Source organism: Hipposideros armiger, unplaced genomic scaffold, assembly GCF_001890085.2.
Source record: "Hipposideros armiger isolate ML-2016 unplaced genomic scaffold, ASM189008v1 scaffold_1596, whole genome shotgun sequence".
Taxonomy (NCBI): domain Eukaryota; kingdom Metazoa; phylum Chordata; class Mammalia; order Chiroptera; family Hipposideridae; genus Hipposideros; species Hipposideros armiger.
The window spans coordinates 8254-32117 of NW_017732946.1; the positions used below are offsets into that span (position 1 = coordinate 8254).

Sequence of the window (23864 nt, forward strand, 5' to 3'; positions counted from 1 at the left end):
ACGTTGCTTCACTGGCCCATGTTGGCATGGTCATTGCACTCTTCCTGGGTGAGGCAGATGGGTCGCCGGCCTCTGGACGACCACTCTTGGCGGCTCTTGTCAGCTCACATCGGCTGCCGGCTGCTCACGCTGGCTGCCGGCCACACGGTAGCTTATGGCAGCCCTCTGTAGCTTCACTGCAGCCTACACCGTCGTCGGCGACTCGCGGCAGCCCAGCTCCAGGTCAAGTTGTTGTTCACCGTTTTAGTTGTAGAGGACAGTGACACTGGCCCCCATGTGGGATCTGAAGTGGGGCCCTGCTGCTCCGAACCTGCGTCCCAAACCAGCTCTTAACCAACGCGCCACTCGGCCGGCCCAAGTCTTAATTTGAAGGTAAAAATAATTAAAGGTAAAAAAGCCTGACAACATGGCATCGACATTCTCTAGAATTAGAAAGTGAATTCACCAAAGAGGAGGCTCAGCTAATGCTGTTGGGTGTAATCTTTCCTGTAGTCCTAGCTCTCTCTCTTGCTTCAGGATTGTGGGTTCAAGGGACCCCCCAAAACCCATTCTGGCTTGTTTCTCTAACCTCATTGTCTAGCAAACTGCCTGGTATTTAGGAGGAGATCATTAAGCGTAAGTAAATTAGATGTAAAATTATGAAGATGTTATGTCTGACTGTGGTGAGTGAAGGAGAGAGAAAAGGCAAAGATGACACTCTTTGGAGCCTGAGACACTGGGAAGATGGGGATAGGATGAGTGTGTTGAGAGAACATAAAGAAGAAGAGGTTTGGAAAGTAGGTGGTGGGTTAATTTGGGATGCACTTATTTATATCCCACTTCACGGGCCCTGCTGGTGAGAAGCACGTCTATGTGCCAGGCTGGCCCTGGAGGGGTTCATTCCCTTCATCCTTCAGGGATTCAACTTGCTTCTTCACTCTCCTCAGTTATTCACAAACACCCTCCAAGCACTTGGCTGTTCCTGGTCTGGGGTCCAGTTCAGTTTCTTTCTGACCTCAAAACAATGCCTCATGTTTCAACTGTAGCTAAGAGATTTACTACTAATCAGAAGTTATACAAGGACACAAATGTAAAAACTGAGGGAAGGGAAAAATTGTCCTCCTGTTATGTGGTTTCAGAATATTTTTGGGTAACATCCCAGAAGCCTCAATAGTCTGAAAGCAAATTAGAATATGGGGTAAACTGGTCTTAGAAATGTCATGTGTAAGTGTGAGCACATACTCTCATATAAATGGGCCCTCTCTCTCCCACTGTAATGTACCATAGGAGTTAGTTTCATGTGACTTCCTCTAGCTTGGCTTATAATTTGTTCTTATTATTTTATGTCAATTGCAGTGAGAAATAATTTATTCACAATCAAGTATACATATTTAAGGTACACATTTTGATAAACTTTGCCAGGTTGAAAGCACTGAAACCTCGAAACTGTTCCCATAATCAAGATACATCACCCAAAATACCTAGTACCCCTATGCCTTATTCTGACCCAGCCCCAGGCAACCACTGATATGCTTTTGTTACTATAATTTAGTTTGCATTTCTTATAAATGGAATAGTACAGTTGTGTATTATTTTGTTGATGCATTCTTTCACTCAGCATATTTTTTAAATACAACCATGTTGTTGCATGTTATGAGTAGTTATCTATTTCTATTGTTGAGTAGCAATTCATTATATACCACATTTCATTTTATTGTAAACCCATTGATGAACATTTAGGAAATTTCCAATTTGGGACTATTTTGAAAAAAGCTGCTATGACTATCTATACACAAACCTTTGTGTGGATGTATATTTTTATTTCTCTGGGGTAGATACCTAGAAGTGAAATGTATGAGTTGTATGGCAGCTGTATGTTTAACTTATTTTTTTTTAAGATTTTTATTGGGTAATTGGGGGGATGGGAAAAGTGCTGGGGAATTGGGGGAAGGGGAACAGACAAGTTGCTGTCGTTTTGTTCTTCAATCTAGTTGTGGAGGACGCTGCTTCACTGGCCCAAGTTGGCACCATCATTGCGCTCTTCCCAGGCGAGGCAGATCAGTCGCCGGCTTCTGGACGGCCGCTCACTGCGGCTGCTGGCCGCTCACGCTGGCTGCTGGCTACACACGGTAGCCCATGGCAACCCACTGCAGCAGGGGCTGCAGCCTATGCCGTCGCCAGCAACTCACGGCAGCCCAGCTCCAGGTTGAGCTGTTGTTCAGCATCTTAGCTGTAGAGGGCAGTGTCACTGGTCCTCATATGTGGGATCCGAACCGGGGCCCTCTGGCGTCCCAAGCGAGTTCTTAACCATCGCGCCACTCGGCCGGCCCTGTATGTTTAACTTTTTAAGAAAATTGCAAAAAAAATCTTCTAAAGTGGTTACCAACAACAGTGTGTGAGAGTTCTAGTTGCTCTACATTCTCCCTGACACTTGATATTGTCAGTCTTTTCAATGTAAGCCATTCCAATGAGGGTGTAATGTGATCTCATTGCAGTTTTAGTTTCTATTTTCCTGATGACTAATTATGTTGAACATCTTTTTGTGTGTTTGTTGACCCTTCCATATCTTCTTTTGTAAATGTCAGTTCAGACTGTTTGCCCATTTTTTATTGTATACACATATATTGTTGAGCTGTAAGAGTGCTCATATAATTGGGATACCAGTCCTTTATTGCACATATGCATTACAAATATTTTCTTCCATTCTTTTGTTTGTCTGTTAATTTTCTTAATGGTATTTTTCAAAGAGCAAAAATATTTTAGTTTGATTAAGTCTAATTGATACAATTTTTCTTTCATCGTTCATGATTTTAGTGTCCTCAGAAAGTTTTGCCTCCTGCAAGACCATGGACATTTTTCACTATGTTTTCTTCTAGAACTTTTATACGTTAGCTTTTATATTTAAGCCTTTGTTCTAGTATGAGTTATTTTGTGTCTGGTATAATGTAAGGTCAATGTTTAATATTCTTTGATGTGTATATCCTATTGTCCCAACACCATTTGTTGAAAGACTGTCCTTTCCCATTTGAGAATCAATTTATCACACATATATGAGCCTATTTCTGGACTCTCTAGTCTGTTCCATTCCCATCAATCTGTATCTCTCCTTCCACTAATACCATACTGTTGTTCATTGTAACTTTATAGTAAATCTTGAAATAGACAATGCAACAACTTCTTTCTCTTTTATAACATGCATACCCAAACCACATATACAGATCCAATTTCCTTAGACAAAACAAAAGAGTCAAAAAGCAGAGTTCCTAAATATCTCCAAAAGAAGTCATCTTGAGTTATGAATTCCTCAAAGTTTTTGGCAACCTCAGTAAGGTGGAATTAAGAGTTTGCATGTTTAGCACGATATAGATCAATGTGGGATAGAAAAATGAACTATTATCTAAGCTTAATTTATAACATCCACCTTACAAACTATAGCCCTTCTCCAGGCTAATTTCTACTGAATACACAAACCCAGAAACTGAGGATGTGTAACTATTAGAAAGGAAACTTTGAGTTGGGGGATGTCAGAGAAGATCTCAGAACAAATTCTTACACAATGTACAGTCCCATGGGTGTCCATGCTATTTTATCTGTGTTTCTTAAACCATGGGAAATTAAAGGAAGAACTATGTTCTCCTTTTTAGAGGGGATAAGTCAGTTAATAATAAGCCTGTGCCTACCTGCCAGTCTCTGAAAAATCACCACTTCCCAGTGGCCTGAACCTTATCCCAATGGCCTTCAAATTTTCCTCTGATCCTGGCAAACTGTACCTTTAAATCTCTCAGACTGACCACGCCCATACTTCTCAGGCAGCTCAAGAAATAGGACACAAGTTCTCAGGGGCTTCTCCATATGAGGTCTGAGATGCCTACGTTCTGTTTTGTGATTACAAGAGATTTGAACCCTAAAACCAGAAACATGTGCCTGCAAACAAGTAGAAAGGACTCAGTTAGATTAACCAGACTGTCATGAAACAAAAACAAGGACTGCTTTGGTCCTTTCTCCTGGTCTTATTGATCCTTTCTCCCAGTCTTATTGATCCTTCCTTCACCTGCCCATGACTTCACAATTTATAGAGATCATCCCATCACAGTAGAGCCTACTAGGATTTACAGCTCAGTGAAGTACCAGCAATTAATTGACTTGTGTAAGCATGGACTATTAGAACACTGCCTGTGTCCCAAAACAATCTCTCATAACCCACATCTACTTATCATTAATCCTCCAAGCCTCCCAAAAGTTTACACTAGTCACTATTCAGACTTCTAAGAGCATTAGTTAAATTTTGACAGTTGTTTAGCTTTCTTTAGTTGGAATCAGACTGTGCATTCTTTGATATTTGGCTTCTTTCTCACAACTTAATATTGGGAGGTTCTCCCATAGTGATGTATGGAGCTGTGACATGTTTTCATTATGTATAATATTTCATTGTATGAATATGCCACAATTTATTGATCCATTTGTCTGTGAATGGATATCTGAGTTGTCGCCAGTTTGTGACCTTTAGGAGTAGTGTGGCTATAAATATTCTAGTGGACATGTCTTGATGCATATGTACACACAGTTTTATTCACGTATATGTAGGAATAAAAATATTGGCTTATTACTGTCATTTTTTTTTAATGGGAGAACAGTGTGTTTTTCCAGGACCCATCAGCTCCAAGTCAAGTAGTTGTTTCAATCTAGTTGTGGAGGACGCAACTCATTGGCCCATGTGGGGACTGAACCAGCAACCTTGGTGTTATGAGCACAGTGCTCTATCTACCTGCGCTAACCAGCTGCCCCTCATTTTATATTTTATTTTATGTGATTTCTATGATTTATTGTCTTGTTTAGATTTTTTCCTTCTGACCTTTATGGTACCAATTAAGATTTCTTATTTTCATTTTCTTATTATATTAGTTAAGAACCAATCCCCCTTCATGCCATAACTAACATCCATTTTTATCCTAACATTAAAAAATAATCTTCACCCTTACCACCATTTCCTATATTAAACCAGTTGGAATTTTAATTACAGATTGGTTTTAATTTATACTTTATACAACAACAATTATTTACAGTACTGTTTTCACTTGTTTCTTTACTAATTTGGTTGACATATAAGGTTTCAAATCATTGTCCTTCAGAACTTTAAAAGTAGTGCTGTAATATCATATAGTATTCCATGCTGCTGCTGAGAACTCTGATATCAGTCTGCTTTTCTTTTTTCTTTCTTCATCTTTCTCCTTGCCCCTTTTATCAGGCTTTTATTTAAAACTAGCTGTCCAAAGTGATTTGACCTTTATGGAATAAACAAATTTAAGTTGGTGCTACAGGCTTCTTCTGTGGTGGGTTTCTTTTCTGCAGGCTGCTTCTCAGCTGCTGGTTTCTTGATAGTTACAGCCTTTCTTCCCACCAAAGGCTTCTTTTGCCTCATAGCACCAACAGCCTTCTTTCCTTTCTTCCCTACTGCTGGCTTCTTGCCTGGAACCCCCTTCTCATGTGATTTGGCTTTTAGAGCTGCTGCTTCTTTATCCACCCGGAGTTGGTGATTCTTGGCCTGGTGAAGAAAGGTGTTCTGGTGCCTGGTCTTTGCATATGTGTTTAGCTTCAACATGATTCTCAGGGTTTTCAGGACTCCTCTTCAGGACTCTGTGATGAATCTTCTTGCATGGTGCTTGGAGGGCTCTTTGGATTTCTGGGCTTTTCAAGAATCTGCTCAGGTCTATATTGAGCATCTTGTGCATGGGAAGGTTATAGTTACTCTTGAGGGAGGCAGCTTTACGCCAAGTGCCATACAGATCATCTAACTTGTCGAAAGCACTTTCAGTCCAAATGCATTAATGGCCCACATGCACACCAGGAGCAAGTTTCAAAATGTCAGTTTGCTTATACTAAGCAGAGTAATTCCAGGGATGTTTCTGAAAGCTTCAGTGATGCCATTGTCCCCATTATAGATAATGCAAGGTCCCTGTGCTGGATATGATGATGGTTTCTTGTATTGCCCTTGCCAGCTCACATTCGCTGAGAGGCATAGACCTTTTTTAGATCATTCCAGGCCTTAAGCTTCTTAAGAACAAAACAGTCTCATTGGTTTTCTTTTTTTTTAAAGATATTTATTGGGGAATTGGCGGATGGGAACAGCACTGGGGAATTGGGGGAAGGGAAACAGACAAGTTGCTGTCCTTTTGTTCTTCAGTCTAGTTGTGGAGTTGGCGGATGGGAACAGCACTGGGGAATTGGGGGAAGGGAAACAGACAAGTTGCTGTCCTTTTGTTCTTCAGTCTAGTTGTACGGGATGTTGCTTCACTGGCCCAAGTTGGCACCATCATTGCGCTCTTCCCGGGCAAGGCAGATCAGTTGCAGGCTTCTGAACGGGCAGTCACAGCAGCTGCTGGCTGCTCAGGCTTTTGCTGGCTACACACGGTAGCCCATGGCAACCCACTGCAGCAGGAGCTGCAGTCTACGCCGTCACCGGTGACTCACTGCAGCCCAACTCTAGGTAGAGCTGTTGTTCAGCATCTTAGCTATAGAGGGCAGTGTCACTGGTCCTCATATGTGGGATCCGAACCGGGGCCCTCTGGCGTCCCAAGCCAGCTCTTAACCATCGCGCCACTCGGCCGGTCCTCTCTTTGGTCTTCTTGTAGCCTTCAACCACCTTATCTTCAACCACCAAAGGAAGTTCAGGAACTTCCTTAATACGATGACCTTTAGACATGACCAAAGCTGGTAAGGCCAAAGCACAGCAGATAGCATATCAGTTCTGTGTTGTGTTTACTCTGCGGTGTCAGCCATGCCAGGTTTTGGTTGGTGCAAACATGCGAACTCCATGACACATATTGCCAAAGGCACCCTGGCCAGAACGATGAGCCCTCGGACTCTGGGAATTCGAGCCACAGCTCTGCCAGTACCGCATGACTCAGCACTTGTTTGATGACCTGCAATTCACTGACAGCGTAGGGCTGTCTATTTTTTTTCCGCAAGTTGGTGTAAACAAAATTCATAATATCTGGTCGAATGGGAGCCTTGAACATAGCAGACAAAGTGACATTTTTGCCACATGATTCCCCCTTTTCAGAGTACACCGATATCAGTGGATGAGCACAGGCATGGTGGGGAGAGGAGACGGTCACTCTCTTCTTGTCAGTCTGCTTTTAACTTATCTGTAAATAACATAATTTGTTCATTTGGTTTTCATCTGTTTGGGTTTTTTGGTTTCTTTGTTTTAATTGAAGTGTAACTGACATTTTTATTCATTTGTTTAATCTTTCAATTCTTTGCTGTTTATTCTGAGTATAAAAATATTACCAGGATACATCTAAATAGAGTTGTTATTGTTGTTGTTGTTGTTGTTATTAATTCTGTTCAACATTTTATGTATATTTTCTTTTTGTCATATTTGTATTATTTTTTTAGTTAAAATCTATTGAGGTGACAATGGTTAGTAAAATTACATAGCTTTCGTGTACAATTTTATAATACATCATCTATATATTACATTGTATGTTCACCAGCCAGAGTCACTCCTCTTTCAATCACCATATATTTGACCCTGTTTACCCTCATCTACCACCAGCTTCCTCTGTTGCCTTCTGGTAACCACTAAGCTATTGTCTGTGTCTATGAGTTTTTGTTTCTTTCCTTGTTTGTCTTGTTCCTTGTTGGTTTCAGTTTTATATCCCACATATCAGTGAAATCATATGGTTCTCGACTTTTTCTGTGTGGCTTATTTCCTTTAGCATGATAATCTCAAGATCCACCCATGTTGTCTCAAATGACTCTTTTCATTTTTTATGGCAGAATAGCATTCCATTGTGTATATATATATACACCAGATATTCTTGATCCAATCATCTATCGAAGGACAGTTTGGTTATTTCCATGTCTTGACCACCATAAATAAAGCTGCAATGAATATCAGAGCACATATATCTTTATGAATAAATGTTTGCAGGTATTTCAGGTATGCACCCAGGACAGGGATTGTTGGGTCATATGGTAATTCTATTTTTAATTTTTTGAGGAACCTCCACACCTCCTTCCATGCAGTTGCACCATTCTGCATTTCCACCAACAGTGTTTGAGGGTCCTTTTTCTCCACAGCCTCTCCAATACTTGTTATTATTTGTCTTGTTGGTGGTAGCCATTCTAACTAGTGTGAGGAGATATCTCATTGTGGTTTTTTTCTTGCATTTATCTAATGATTAGTGATGTGAAGCTTCTGGGACTTCAGAAGCTCAGAATCTATTGCTCTCCACATGGATGTGGTGCCCTGACTCAGGCGACCTGCTCACAGAGGAGAAGCCCACCTTGCAAGGAATGCCCCCTCTCCTCCCATCATGTGAGAAGCCAGAACAATGTAAGAGAAAATATAAAACTACAGCGTGAGAGAGAATAAAAGATGCACCAAAAGAGAAAATAAAACAGTCCACCAACACCTACTGGAAAGCAAAAGAAAGACCTCTTCCTGGAGTGACTGGTTAGCTCAGGTGATTAGAGCACAGGCTCATAACACCAACATTGCTGCTTCAATCCCCACATGGGCCAAGGAGCTGGACCCTCCACAACTAGATTGAAGACAACTACTTAACTTGGAGCTCATGGGTCCTGGAAAGACACACTGTTCCCCAATAAAATTTCCAAAAAAAAAAAAAAGACCTCTTCCTATTAACCTGTTGCAGACCCACTCCTATAGATGCCTAGGAAGAGAAATAATAATTCATTATTTGCCATGAATAACCAAGGTAACAAGGCAGCTAGCTCAGAAAGGAAATGAAAAGTCTCCAGAAAATAGACTTAAAGACATGGAAATATGTGATTTAAATGACAGAGAATTCAAGATTGCAGTTCTGAAAAAACTCAACAAGGTACAAGAAAACACAGACAGGCAGTTTAATGAACTCAGAAACACAATCAAAGAACAAAATGAACATTTTACCAGAGAGACTGAAATTTTTTAAAAGAACCAACAGAACATCTGGAGATTAAGAACTCAATAAAAGAAATGAGGAATGAAATAGCCAGCTTGGGTAATAGAGCAGACCAGATGGAGGAAAGAATCAGTGACATCAAAGATGGAAATCTGGAAATGACACAGGTGGAAGAGAGAGACTTGAGAGTTAAAAGAAATGAAAGAACTCTACAAGAACTTTCTGACTGCATCAGAAAGAGCAACATAAGTATAATGGGCATACCAGAAGAAGAAGAAAGGAAAAAGGGAACACAGAGTATATTCAAACAAATAGCTGATGAGAACTTCCCAAACTTGTGGGAAGAACTGGATCCTTGCATTCAAGAAACAAATAGAACACCTAACTACCTCAATCCCAATAGGCCTTCACCAACGCATGTTGTATTGAAGCAGTCAAAAATTAATGACAAGAAAAGAATCCTCAAGGTAGCCAGGGAAAAGAAGACAGTAACCTACAAAGGAAATACCACTAGATTATCATCAGATTTTTCAGCAGAAACTTTCCAAGCCAGAAGGGAGTGCAATCAACAAACTATTGAAAGAGAGAAACTATGAGCCAAGAATAATATATTCAGGAAAGACATCCTTTAGATATGAAGGAGAAATAAAAACATTTCCAGACATAAAGAAGCTGAGGGAATTTTCTAACACACAACCTGCATTACAAGAAATACTGAAGGAAGTTATTCAACCTGAAACAAAAAAGCAAAAGAATACAAAACCATGAGTAATATTATGAACAGACAGACAGAAGCAGGAAATGGCAACCCTACATTAAATAGGATACTACACACTTAAAAATATAATACAGGGTAAAGAAGAAAAAATATTTTAAAAAGAGGAAAAAGACAACTTGCTACTGCAACACAGAATTTAACTCACAGCGTAAGTGTGGATAATTTGTGACAACACAAACATAGAAGGCAAGAGTAAAGGTCTGAACCAGCAAAGGGGAATGGAGAAAAAAACATGCTGAAGGAAAAGGAACACTCTAAATATGAAACTTTCTTTTATATAAACTAAATGGTAACAACTCAAAAAAATCCAGAACTGAAATATATAACATAAAAAATGAGCAAGGAGAAAAATCATAGAATACCACCACACTGAAATACCACACAGCAACAAAAAGGCAAAGAAACAATGGAAACACCGCCCTGCCAGAAAACAAAAGATAGAATGATAGGAAATCCTTCTATATCAGGAATCACCGTAAATGCAAATGGACTGAACTTACCAATAAAAAGGCAAAGTAGCAGACTGGATAAAAAAACTAAACCCAACCATATGCTGCCTCCAAGCGATGCATCTCAGCTACAAGGACAAACATCGACTTCAAGTGAAAGGCTGGAAATTGACTCTCCAAGCAAATAGTATTCAGGGAAGAGCAGGTATATCCATACTAATATCAAATGAAACAGACTTCAGGTTAAAAAAGGTAACAAGAGACAAAGATGGACATTTCATAATGATAAAGGGGTCTATACAACAAGACATAACAATCATCAATATTGATGCCCCCAATCAGGGAGCATCAAAATATAAAAAGCAACTACTAACAGACCTAAAAGGAGAAACTGACCAAAACAAAACTATAGTAGGGGACCTAAATATATCATTGACAGCTACGGATAGATCATCCAAACAAAAAATAAATAAGGAAATATCAGCCCTAACTGACACATTAGATGAAATGGACATTATTGACATGTATAGAGCAATTTATCCTAGAACATCAGGCTATACATTGTTTTCCAGTGTACATGGAACATTCTCAAGGATAAACCATATATTGGAACATATGTATATTTTCATTGGAAAGAATCAGGTTATATTGCAGCTCTGGGAAATGTTCTATTGCTTCTTTGATACTTTTTCTTCAATATTCTTTCTGATCTATCCTTCTGGGAACTATATTAGAGTCAGTCAGATGTTGGCAACACTTCTGGATATAGCCTACATGTCTCCTTTAGGGCTCTATATATCTTTATAGATGTTTTAGTTTCTTTTTTCTTTGAACCTAAATTCTGAAAATCTCTCAGTTGAACATTCTAGCATAGTAGTTGAACCTTCAGGTGTATTCATTCAAATATTCATCCAGAAAGAATACTTCAATTGGAAACTAGGAAGTAAAATGTCTAAATTAGTTATTTTCATGTCCAGGCCATCTAGAATGGCAAATTTATTTACTTTTTAAATTAAATTTATTGTGGTGAAATTGGTTAATCACATTATATAAATTCTAGGTGTACAACTTTATAATATGACATCTGTGTACTCTATTGCATGTTCACCACCCAAATCCTAGTCTCCTTCCATCACCATGTACTTAACCCCCTTTACCCTTTTCATCTTCACCCCATCCAACTTCTCCTCTGATAACCACCATTCTAGTGTCTCTATCTATAAGTTTATATTTTAGTTTATTTGTTTCATTTATTCATTTGCTGCTTTTTGTTTTATATCCCACAGAGTGAAATCATACAGTTCTTCAGCTACTCTATCCATCTTATTTCACTTAACATAGTACTCCCAAGACCCGTCCCTATTGTCACAAATGGCAATATTTCATCTTTTTATGGCTCAGTAGTATTCCACTGAGTGTATGTACTGTATCTTCTTTATACAGTCATTCATCAAAGGACACCTAGATTGTCTCCATATCTCCATAATGCTGCAATGAACATAGGGGTACATATATCGTTATGAATAATTGCTCTCAAATGTTTCAGGTGGATGTCCAGAAGAGGGATTGCTAGGTCATATGCTAATTTCTCACAGTGTCTGCACAAATTAACATTCCCACCAGCAGTGTGCAAGTGTTCCCTTTTCTCCATATCCTCTCCAATATTTGTTATTTCTTGTCTTATTGATAATGGCCATTCTAACAAGTATGCTTTTGATTTGCATTTCACTTGTAACTAGTGATGTTGAGAATGTTTTAATATATTTGTTAGCCATCTTTCTGTCCTCCTTGAAAAAGTGTCTATTCAGGTCCTCTGCCCATTTTGTAATCAGATTGTTTGGATTTATTTCGTCCTTGAGTTGTATGAGTTCTTTATATACTTTGGATATTAGCCACTTTTGGAAGGTATCATTTGCAAATATCTTCTCTCATTTGGTTGCTTGCCTTTTTGTTTTGCTGATGGTTTCTTTTGCTGTGCAGAAACTTTTTTAGTTTGATGTACTTTCATTTATTTATTTATTTATTTATTTATTTATTTATTTATTTATTTATTTTACTTCCTTGCCTTTGAGGTCAAGTTAACAAAAATCCCTGTGAGACAAAGGTTCATAATTTAGTGCCTATGTTTTCTTTTATGTATTTTATTATTTCAGATTTTATATTTAAGTCTTTAATCCATTGGAGGTAATTTTCATGTATCACTCTTTTGTATGTAGCTTTTCATTTTTCCCAACACTATTTATTAAATAGACATTACTTTCTCCATTGTGTGTTTTTGGCTCTTTTGTCAAAAATTAGTTGGCTTAATGAACCAATTTGGTACACCAAACACTACATTAATAATTAAAAAGTAAAAATCATAAATCATATCAATAGATGCAGAAAAAGCATTTGACAGGACACAACTTCCATTTATGATCAAAACACTCAATAAAATGTTATAGAAGGAAAGTACCTCAAAAAAATAAAGGCCAAATATGACAGACCCTCAGATAATATCATACTTAGTGGTGAAAAATAGAAAGCTTTTCATCTCTAAGATCAGAAACAGAAGAAGGATGCCTACTCTCAACACTGTTATTCAACGTAGTACTGGAAGTCCAAGCCAGGAAAATCAGATAAGGAAATGAAATAAAAGGTGTCCCAATTAGGAACAAAGAAGTAAAACTTTCACTATTTGCAGATGACATGGTTTTATATATGTAAAAATCCTAGAGACTCTACCAAAAGGCTATTCTTTATAAGAATAAATAAGTACAGTAAAGTTACAGGAGGCAAATATATTTTTAACACTCCCACAATTTCTTCACTAAAAATGTCTCCTTAGAATAGTCTTTTTTCAAAATATGACTGACCACTTGGCAGCATTTATAAATGAAATTTGAAGAATTTTTAAAATGGTAGTTTCTGAACAATAACTTACACCTTGCATCACAGAATCTCTGTGAGTGAGACTGGAAATCCACACTTTTTTTTTTAATTTTCTTTTTTTTAAGATTTTTATTAAAAATATAGCTAACATACAATGTTATAATTTCAGGTATATACCTTATTTATTCAACATTTGTATACCTAAGAAAGTGAGCACCATGATAAGTCCAGCAACCATCTGACACCATACAATGTTATCACAATATTACTGAATATATTTCCTATACTAATCATCCTCATGACTTATTTGTTTTATACATGGAAATTTTAACTTCTAATTCCCCTTCACCTTTACCCTCCTTTTTAAATTTTTCAATTACAGTTGACATTGAATATTATTTTATATTAATTTCAGGTGTGCAGCATAGTTGTTAGACTTTTATATAATTTAAGAAGTGACCCCCCTGACTAGTCAAGTACCCACCTGGCACTATGTACATAACTATTACCATATTATTGACTGTATTTCCTATGCTTTACTTTATATCCCCCTGACTATTTTGTTTTTTAAAATCCACACTTTTAAGATGTTCTCAGATGGTAATGATGTAAAATGCAGATTGAGGACAAACACTTGGAAATACTAACTGATCTTTTGAACTCTAAATTGGCTTAAAAGCAACTCTAATTCAATCAGGCAGAGGAGTGAGAACATTAACATTCAAACATCTCCATGAATTTGTTGCAATTTTGCCTTTCTTTGAATAGATCCCTGCCTGCTTTTAATCTATCTCCATAACTTGGCAATCGATTCCATGCTTTTAAACTGGGTTATTGGAGGATTCTTATTATGTTTTGGTGATGACATGTTTCCTGCATTTTTTATGACCCTGTAGTATTACATTGTTGCCTTTGCATTTGAAGTAGCAGACACCACCTTAAATCCTTACTAGTTGCTCCCAGATGGGCTATTCTGTTTATTGGTGCTGTTATATCTGGCTTTATCTGCCTTTCTGTGGGTACAGCTGCTTCAACTTCTTGATCTCTCTTATGGCAGAGTTCTTAAGATTTTATGTCCTCTATAGATCTTACAACTCACCAGTCTGGCTACTGGAAATTTCTCTTTTGTTTTCCAGAAGGTGGCGCTATAGCTCAAGTGTGTGCTTTCTCCCCTGCACACATATCCTAGTGTGTTTTCTGATAGCAATACATTTACCATACAAGCTTTCATTGCTGACTTGGGAGCATCCACAAGGAGCCAGCCGCAGGGTGGGTGGAGTTATGGGTCTAGCACTCAGGGTATAGGGGATGCCTGCAGACTCGATGGGGAGATTTTCAGGTGAGTTTCTCTCAGAGGGTTATGGGAAGACTTCCTGCTAAAGTCCTGAACAGGGTCAGCGGGAACCTTGTTTCTTTAACACCCTTTGAAATTCCTATCCACCTCTTTCTTATCTCTTCCCTCTCCACAGTCAAGGAGGCCATGCTATAATACTCTGGGTGCTGCTAGAAAGCAACGTTTTTCTACCAATGCCCAACACAACTGGGACAGCTAGGCAATGACTCACCACTTTCCGTTGCTCCCACTGGAAATCTCACCACCACCAGGTAGTTTAGCCCATGCAATGTCACCAAACTCATGCTGGACTCTCCCTTTGGGAAGACTAGACTTCTGCAAATTCTCTCTCATCTGTGGGTATCTGTCCAGGTCAGCACTCTAAAGGTTTTTTTCCCCTAACCGTTGCAAGACAGTTGGCACAGGTTTGCTTGGTCTGCTGCTTCCACAGCCCATACTGAGGTCTTGGGCCTATTACCAGATACAGGTGGGCGAGATTCCTTTCACATTCCTTGGCATATAGTGCTAGATCTCACAATTCCCACAGGGGCACTTTTGTTTGTGGATATATGTCTGATTAGTTGTTTTTAAAAGAGGATAAAAAAGGGGAAGGTCTGCCACCATGATGCTGACATCTAGAAGTTCATTTTAAAGGACCGGAAAGTAAATAAATATCACAAAACGGCCTAAGAAGGAGTTACAGAGAGATAGGATGAAAACTACAATATTCAACACTGGTTTGACAGAAACTAACTGAGGAGTGATAATTGTTGCTACAACACTGCTTTTAGAATAAACATCAAACTATCAACTCATGTATAGTTTCAAATATCAGTCCTCAGAATAATGCTCTTCATCAATTGATTCTGTGTAATAAGTAGTGTAAAAACCCAGGCTCTTAAGTTGAAACTCACCATGGCAACTAAAAAGGCAGCCCTTGTTCAGAATACCCATAAAGATGTCTCACACACACACACACACACACACACACACACACACACTCACACTCTCACACACACACACACACACACAGTTTTTAAAAAACTGTGTTAAAATATATTTGTTACAGCAATGAAAAGAGGGGATGAGAAAGCCTTAATGACTTGTGTCTTCAGTACACTCACCCTGTTGGCCATGTGGCTGACACTACATAAGGGCATGACATAGGCTAACTAAGTATCTTTTCATTCCACAGCCATGAACACAGCAAAATCCACCGCTGATGAGCCCCTTCTCAGAGGCAAAAAAAGGCAAGATCTCCAAGAGATGCTGAGAGAAGTAGGACTGGCAGTTGAGTACTGGGTGCCCAAGTTGCAGGAACATCTGGGTGTGACCTGTGTCCAGGCCTTACAACACCTAAAAGACAAAGACCTCCAGCAGGTGAAATCCCAGGCACAGTATCCCTGGGAGAAAAGGGCCCTGGAGAAGCTGTTACAGGAGTCTCAGGAGGAAAGGATAAAAAAAACGCAAGACAAGGCAGAAGAGATGGTACAGAAGCTAAAACCCTTGATGCCAGGAGGCAGGCAACAACAAGAAGAGGCAGTGAGGAAAAGAGAGGCAGAGCTGAGGCAGGCGATGGAGATCCCCAAAGAATACCAGCCACCTCCTCAAAAGCCCCTAAGAGAAATCATAGGAAATGTGCAGAGACAACTCAACCTCACGGAGGGGACACTGTCTCACAGGCAAAACCTCCCAGATAGAGATCTGGTGAGATGGGCATCTGGAGGGCTGGCGCTGCAAGGAATTTACAAAACCAGCGACCAAAGGGACCTAATAGAGAAGAGGCAGGAGCTACTTTGTGTCCCTAAGGACTTCTTACTCTATGGCCCTGCGCAGGGCACACGAATGGAAACAAAGGATTTTACATCTTCTCAAGCAGAAGCTATGTTCACCCAGGCAATGGAGAAGCTGGGCTTCAGCGTAACTGCTTCAGCCAAGGGTGGAGGTTGGGGATTTAGCTTGGAAACTGGTACGGGTCACAGCAAACATTCAGAATCCAAGGAAACCCATCAATCACATTCTGAACAGTCTTATTTCTGCTCTACCAAGTTCAGCTATGTCCCACTCGCCTCCTGTCACTTTCCCTTTGATCAGCTCCAGCTCTCCAAGGCTGCTCTCCAGGAATTGAAATGCTTTGAAGACCTTCTGGCTCAGCCTGCAGGCCTAGATGAACTCCCCTTGCTAAGGCACAAGACTGAAGCTTTCTTCCAGAGGTTTGGCTCTCATGCAAATCAAGGCCCTTTGCACCTGGGAGGAATCTACTGGTGGAAAGCCATTTCAGAGGGTTTCCAAAGTGAGCAGCTGGCAGAGGTGAAACAGCAGTCAGCAAAGTCCCTGAATATTTACATAAGTGGCTGTGGAGTGAAAGTAGCTGCAGGTGTGGATGTGTCAGACTCTCATTCAAATGCATCCTCCCAAAGGACAACCTCCCAGAATCTCCAAACCACAGTCCAACTATCTGTGGCCCACACCGGGGGCCCACCAGAAGCAAATGGATTTCTCCAGTGGAAAGATGGCTTAGTTGCCAGTAATCAAACCTGGTGTGTCATTGACCGGGGACTTCAGCTGGTGCCCATTTGGGACATCATTGTCTCCAACCACAGAAGTGATTTTAAAGATGCTCTTCAGGTAGCTAACTTGCTGAAAGATAGCTACACTGCTCTGACTAGTCGCACTGCCCAGATCCAATATGCAGAAGAATTGTTGAGTGTTGAAAAGGAGACTAGGGTTTTCCTAGAGGATGTGAAATCCTGGGAGGTATCTGATTCAGAAGAGCAGCTTAAAAAGCTGATACATTTCATGCAAATGTTGAGCCAAAAAATTAAAGGCTATGACACTTGGGTTCACATATGCCTCACAGATTGGGGTCTGCAGAATTTTCTGATAAACACTGTTAACTTTTGCAAGAAGTCTTCCTTTTATAAAACCAAATTTATTAAATCTCAGTTGCGCAGCCTTTTGGATCCTCACATCTACAGAGTAACAAACTTTCCTCAGGCTCATTCCATCATGCAGTGGATCTTCCTGTCAGAGTCACAACGAGAGCACATCAACATCTCTGAGTTTTCTGAATTAATAAAAATCTTAAAGGAAGCCCAGAATGACCTCAGGGAAGTGAAGGCCAAATCTAAATCTGCAGAAACAGTAGATGAAGCTCAAAGAAAGGCCACTTATGAGGTGAGCTTGTCTCTTGCCTGCTTCTTGAATTTCCTCCAAGAAACAGAGCAGCCAGACACACAGCTCTTGCTACTTAACATTGCAACTGCTGCAGGATATGATGTGGTAAACAATGCCTTTCAGTGTCTCCTGGGGTGTGAGGAGATAGACTTCCTACTGAATGAAATGCAAACTGCCCAAGATAAATACCAGGAGCTCAAAACTATTTGCACCTACAGGGCTCAGGCATTCCTGGTACTCACAGGTCTCACAGCTACTGTTGGAGTCACAGCTGTGTCTCCAGAGGAGAAAACACAGCGCTTGGCATTAATAAGACACCACATGGGCCAAACTTTGTCTAAAGAAGTTCTACATGTCCTCACCAAACTTGGGGCTGATCATGGTTGGAAAAACCTAGAGAAAGACTTGCAATTGCTCATTGATGGTAATTATGAAGCCACCATCTCTTCACTGCAAATGGAGGAGGTGAGAAAAAATTTACAAAGTATCTTCCATGATAAGAAACAGCCCCATGAACCACATGATAATGAAAATACCAAATGGGAAGTCATAGAAGATGGAGCCTTCCAAGAACTACTCCAGCGTTTAGGCCTAGAACATTACTACCCAAAAAGAATGAGCAGAGCTAACTTCCACCTGATCTACAAGCGTTCTGTGTATAAGTACAACTGCAAGCCAAGTTCTGAACGGGAGCTTCCCTTCTATTTCCTTCAGAAGCTACTGATGCTGGATTATGGGCTGAGATACCTCGTCTTCAGAGACGACGGAAACACACAGAATCAAGTCTATCCAAGTGCTTTGAATCAGAAAAATGAGGTGCTTGATCCATATGAAGACTTGTTTGAAGACCCTGATGCTCCCACTAATCCTTCAGCCACTAATCCTAGGCCCCATATTCATCCGATGGATATTCAGATGGCGATTCTTCACTGTGCAGACGATTTTGCCAGACAATATATTTTGGCCAAACTTGCCATTTGTCAGTTTGCCCTCCCCTTGCTCATACCTAATCCCTGCAGTTCTGAAATTGAATTCTGTCTCTGGTCTCTCCGTCAAATTAGAAGAAGCTGGCAGGAAGCAAGGAAATCACCAAAAGAGGAGAAGAAGAATTATAAGAATAAGCAGATGTGTCGTGTCTCAACCCCCATCGTGTCCTTTATTAGAGTTGGAAATGGCTTCTCTGCTTCCAAATCCCAGATCATGAACTGTCTCCTCAGTAAACATAAACATGATATCTTTTTTCACCGACATTGCAGAGGGAACAGCAAAGACTGTCTCCTGATGGGGGGTGTGGTGGAAGTCAGCTGGTTCTGTCCCAGGGGGGAAGATGAGGACAGATTTGACACCTGCTTGACCTTCACCAATCTTCATGGAGATGCCAAAGAACATGAGAAGCAACTCACCTTCTTGCAGGAGGTCTCTTCTCTCATTGTTGTCCTCATGTCAACTTCAGATGACAACAAAGAAAACCGAAAAATTGTTCGTGACCTGAATCAGTCACCAAGACCTCTGATCTGCTTGCTTGAAAACAAAAAAAAAACCATGGCCAATAACTCTAACCAGAAAGTGATCATTGGGATCAGGAACAAAAATGAGGCAGAATTAACAGAGGAGCTCGCTGCTACAATCAGACGTTTGCTAGAGCTCTCAGACACTGCTCTGAGCATAGAGGACTGTTCCCAGATTGCTCACAAGCAAGGATTCTTTATTGATGAAGACAAGAGAGAGTGCAAGGAAGCCAAAGAAAAGGCAGAGATCCTAATAGCCCTACTGAAAGAAATGAGGATATCCCAGGTGAAGGAAAACTTACTACCCCTTCAGGGACAACTGTGGCATCTTTGGTGTAAAAAGGACAAAGAACTCTATCACCTGAGAGAAAAGGGGAATCGGAGCATTGAACAACACAAGTGTGAGATTGAGACAGAAAAACAGAGACTACGTCGCCAACAGTTGATCAGAGCCTTTCCTCTCAATGATTTAATGAATCCTGTACTTCAAATTCTCCAAACGCATTCAGAAAGTCACACCACACTCTACTTTTTGCAATGGCTGAGTATGTTTTTAGACAACCTGACTGCAGGACACTTGGAAAAACTGAATGAAGAGAAAAAACTTGTGTGGTCACTGATACAAACAGAAAAGCAAAAGGCACCAAATAGCAACAACCTGAAAGTTTGGCAAAATAAGATAGAAACTATCTCCATAAAGATTAGTGACTGTACCTTGGGAATTGAGCAACTGCTCAGAGAAGTTGGCCAGATCTATGAAGCTCTAGAAGAAACTTCTTCCACAAAAGACACCCTTTTTCTCTCCCTTCCCCAGATTGCTGCAGATCTCATGATATCTGGTGTGCCCATTGAGCTGATGGATGGGGATGCTTCATATGTGCCTCTAAAGTGGGTGACAGCTCTTTTTGACAAGCTCTCTGAGAAACTTGGAAACAAACGGCTGTTTGTTCTTTCCATCCTTGGCCTGCAGGGCTCAGGGAAGTCCACCCTGCTGAATGCACTTTTTGGGCTGCAGCTCACAGTCAGTGCTGGAGGGTGTACGCGGGGGGCCTACATGCAGCTCCTGAAGGTGGAGGAGGCATTCTCCGAGGAACTTGGCTTTGACTTTGTGCTTGTTGTGGACACAGAAGGACTTCGGGCCCCTGAAATGAGCAACAAATCCAACAATCATGACAATAAGTTGGCAACCTTTGTCACTGGACTTGGAAACTTGACACTGATCAATATTTTTGGAGAAAATCCATCAGAAATGCAAGATATTCTTCAAATTATTTTCCAAGCCTTTTTGAGGATGAAACAAGTAAAAATCTCCCCAAGTTGCCTCTTTGTCCATCAGAATGTGGGGGAAGTTACAGCTAAAGACCAAACTATGGAAGGTCGAAGGCGCTTAGAGCAGAGACTAGATGAAATGGCAGCAACAGCAGCTGAGCAAGAACAGTGCTCAGGTGTAACTCACTTTAGTGATGTCATTAAGTTTGATGTCAATACTCATGTCTACTACTTCGCTCACCTCTGGGATGGCAATCCCCCAATGGCCCCTCCCAATCCTCGCTACAGCCACAACGTCCAGGAACTGAAAAATAGAATTCTTATGACTGCCAAACAGGAATCCAGGGGGAGCATCATGAAGATATCGGATGTAAAATCAAGAGTTCAAGATTTATGGAGAGCCCTGGTGAATGAGAACTTTATTTTCAGTTTCTGGAACACCGGAAAGGTCATGCCCATGAGCAAATTGGAAACCACGTATAACAGCTGGGCCTGGGAGCTGAGGAGTCATGTGCTAGGCTTGCAGAACCAGCTGATCAACCAGGTTCAGAATGGAAAAATCCAGACCCTCAGAGCAAGCACAATTGAGGCTCCAGTAGCAGAAAAATATGAAGCCATCAAGCAAGAACTTGAAAAATATTTTAATGAAGATCTAGAGAGAGAAATACTGATTCAGTGGAAAGCAAATTTTGAAAATAAGCTACTGATCCTTAAAGAGGCTCTTATTTTAGACAGCCAAAGAAAAGTTGAAGGACTTATTAATTATAAAAAGGGTCAGGAAAGGCTGGATAATGAAAAGGCACGTTATGAAAAGGAATTATTAGAAAAAAGCAGAAAATTGGCTTCAGAGGTAAAGGACAAGGAATTTAGTGAGGAAGAGTTATTTAAAAAATTCAATCAACTTTGGGAAAAATGGGTCTATGCTGTATCCACAACTCTCCCTCCAGTCACAGATCCTGACATTGATGTGGATTCTGAAAGCATCCTTTTGGAGTATTTTAAAAAGGAGAAAGGCATGGTGAACATACTGAAGAAAAATTCTGGAAAGAAATTTGAAGTCAATTATGATGAACATGTCACCATGAGCAAGAAATTACTCTTCTTTACAAAGCAATTAGAGGTATATGACAAAGAGTCCATAATGAGAACAACTGAGCACATTATTTCAAGATTTACTGAAACTATGAAAAATCTTCAGAGGCAACAACATGATTACAATCCAAGTTATTTCCATGAAATCCTGAGAATAATAGAAGAGGGGATGAAATCTGCTTCCTCTGAGGAAAGATACACATTTACAAATAAATATAAAATTGACTTATCTTTGTGTTTATTCCAAAGAGCAGCAGAGCATTTTAAGGAGATGCACAGGGTATTCAAAAGAGCAAATGATCCTGTAAACTATCTGGAAAGCAAGAAAGATGATTTCTTCATGAGTTTTAAGATCTCTTGTCAAGGAGCAACCTCAATCAAAACATTTGTTGATTTTCTGTGGCACAAACTCATTCCTGCTGTCTCCACTGCCATATGGGAAAAAATGGTCCCTCTAATTGCTGGAGAAATGCGATCTACATTCCCTGCATTCAATGGAAACAGAACTAACTTGGAGAAACACATTCTTATCTCTCTGGCAGAAAAAGAATATTTCAATGATTACTGGGAGTACCTTCATAATTCAGAATCATTTTTTAAGAATTATATTCAAAACCATATTAAAAGATATTGTTCAGACAAAAGAAGTGAAACAATGAAAACTTTTTTAGAAATATGTTTAGGTGACATCAAGAATGTTATCCTCTCAGCTATTCATGAATCCACAGCAATAGCTAAAGATAAAAGCAGCACTGTGTCTGAGTGGCTGGATTTGTTCTGTGATCACCTGGGAAGTAACTTGATCTTTCCACGAAATGACTTGATAAGCATTGAACACCAGGAGATAAGAGATATTGAGTTCCTCAAAGAAACCATGACTGAAGCTTTGGATCCCGCAATGAAGACAGTAGAAAACAAGTGTTTGAATACGCCTGTTGAAGATATTGTTCCTGAAATCGAGAAAATGCTCTCTGTACATCTCTGTGGCTGCTGGAAACAGTGTCCCTTCTGAAGAGCAATTTGTACGAACACAATCGCCACACATGACGGAGACCACAGTGTTCCCTTCCACCGTCCTCTGGCTGTCAATGGACGGCGATGGATTGGAACACAAGAGTTTATGATTGATTCCTGTACTAGTTTAGTAACAAGTGATTGTTATTTTATTTTGAGTGAGGACCACAAAATCGCATATAAGAACTATCGACAGGCAGGAGGGGACTATGCCACGTGGAGCATCACCCCAGACTCATCCACCCAGCCCTACTGGAAATGGTTTGTCTGTCACTTCAGATCAAACCTAGAAGAAAAATATGAGCAAAAATTTATAGGTAGAGGTAAAATTCCTGATCAATGGTTCAAAATCACAAAGCAGGATGTGCTTGATGACTTGAAAAAACAATAATACTCAATGACCCCAAGAGTACAAGAATGTGAACAAAAGAATTACAATACCTGAACAAAACTAAGATACTTCCTTCTCATGAGAACCTTCATCATTTCCATTTTTCAAATGAAACATCTAGAAATAAATCAATTAGCATTGCAAGAGTTGAAGATTTTCCTATGTCTCAATTCATTCTGGTTTAAAAACAAGTTACTAAAATATATGAGCATATGATAAAAATAAAATAAAATCCATTTAAAATACCAAATCCATATTTTAAACTACTATTCAGAATGTTCTTTTATTTTAAAAGATATAAAATTATATAAAGTCTCCAGAATTACATTTTCATATAGGAATCAAAATCATTGAAGCCTGCTATAGAAATCTATAGACTAAGTAGATGATTGTTCAAACCAATATACAGTTCTTGGCTGGAAGCTACAAGTGGCCTAAGTGGTTTGTTTTTACCCTCTGAAATTGTGAGGAAAATTTACTAACCCTTGAACGAAAAAATATATATAAAAGTCCATGATTCCCAAGCATCATGGTATATAGACAGACTCTGTTTTGGGAAACAATACAAGACACTTGACCAGGATAGAACCTACATCAATTCAGGAAACATTATCAAGCAAATATGGTAAATAGAAATCAAATACTTGTTTTTTCTCATCTAACCATTCCTTCTTCTTTCCTGGTATCTTGGCAGTTCCCTGTGCTGCTTTTAAAAAACATATGGTTCATAAGGGTTTAGACATTAAAAGCCTGGTGCTTTGTACTAATCAAAGAAGGACTAGCTTTTACAACAAGATGAAGGAGCCATTTTAATAATGGTTGTGGACAAGGTCTGATTTAATTATGCTATTAATGATTTTATAAACTATTCCTTCAAGAATAAAATGTCAAAGAGTATATATGTAGCTTTTAGGTTCTGATATTTCAATAAGAAATTCTTTTATGTATTATAATGGAAGGAAATGCTTATCTCTAAAACAGTCACCCTTGTGACTTTTTATGCTATTTGAGCCATAAGGTCATGACCAGAATAAAAATTTAAAATGCTCTGAAGCCAACCAAAAACCTGAGAAGGAAAAGCAATCGCCATT

General features: G+C 39.6%; 1 protein-coding gene and 1 pseudogene across 1 annotated transcript in view; one reads left to right on the top strand and one right to left on the bottom strand.

Moving 5' to 3' along the window:
• LOC109377873 (interferon-induced very large GTPase 1-like) overlaps positions 1–23843 on the top strand; it is a 26810-nt gene extending 2967 nt beyond the window's left edge. Inside the window, exon 2 of the mRNA XM_019634353.1 lies at positions 15518–23843. Within this exon, the coding sequence (XP_019489898.1) occupies positions 15520–22380 (6861 nt within the window). The 5' untranslated portion in view covers positions 15518–15519 and the 3' untranslated portion in view covers positions 22381–23843. The remainder of the gene's footprint in view (positions 1–15517) is intronic.
• On the bottom strand, positions 5264–15458 carry LOC109377874 (60S ribosomal protein L4 pseudogene; annotated as a pseudogene).
• Positions 23844–23864: the final 21 nt, after the last annotated feature.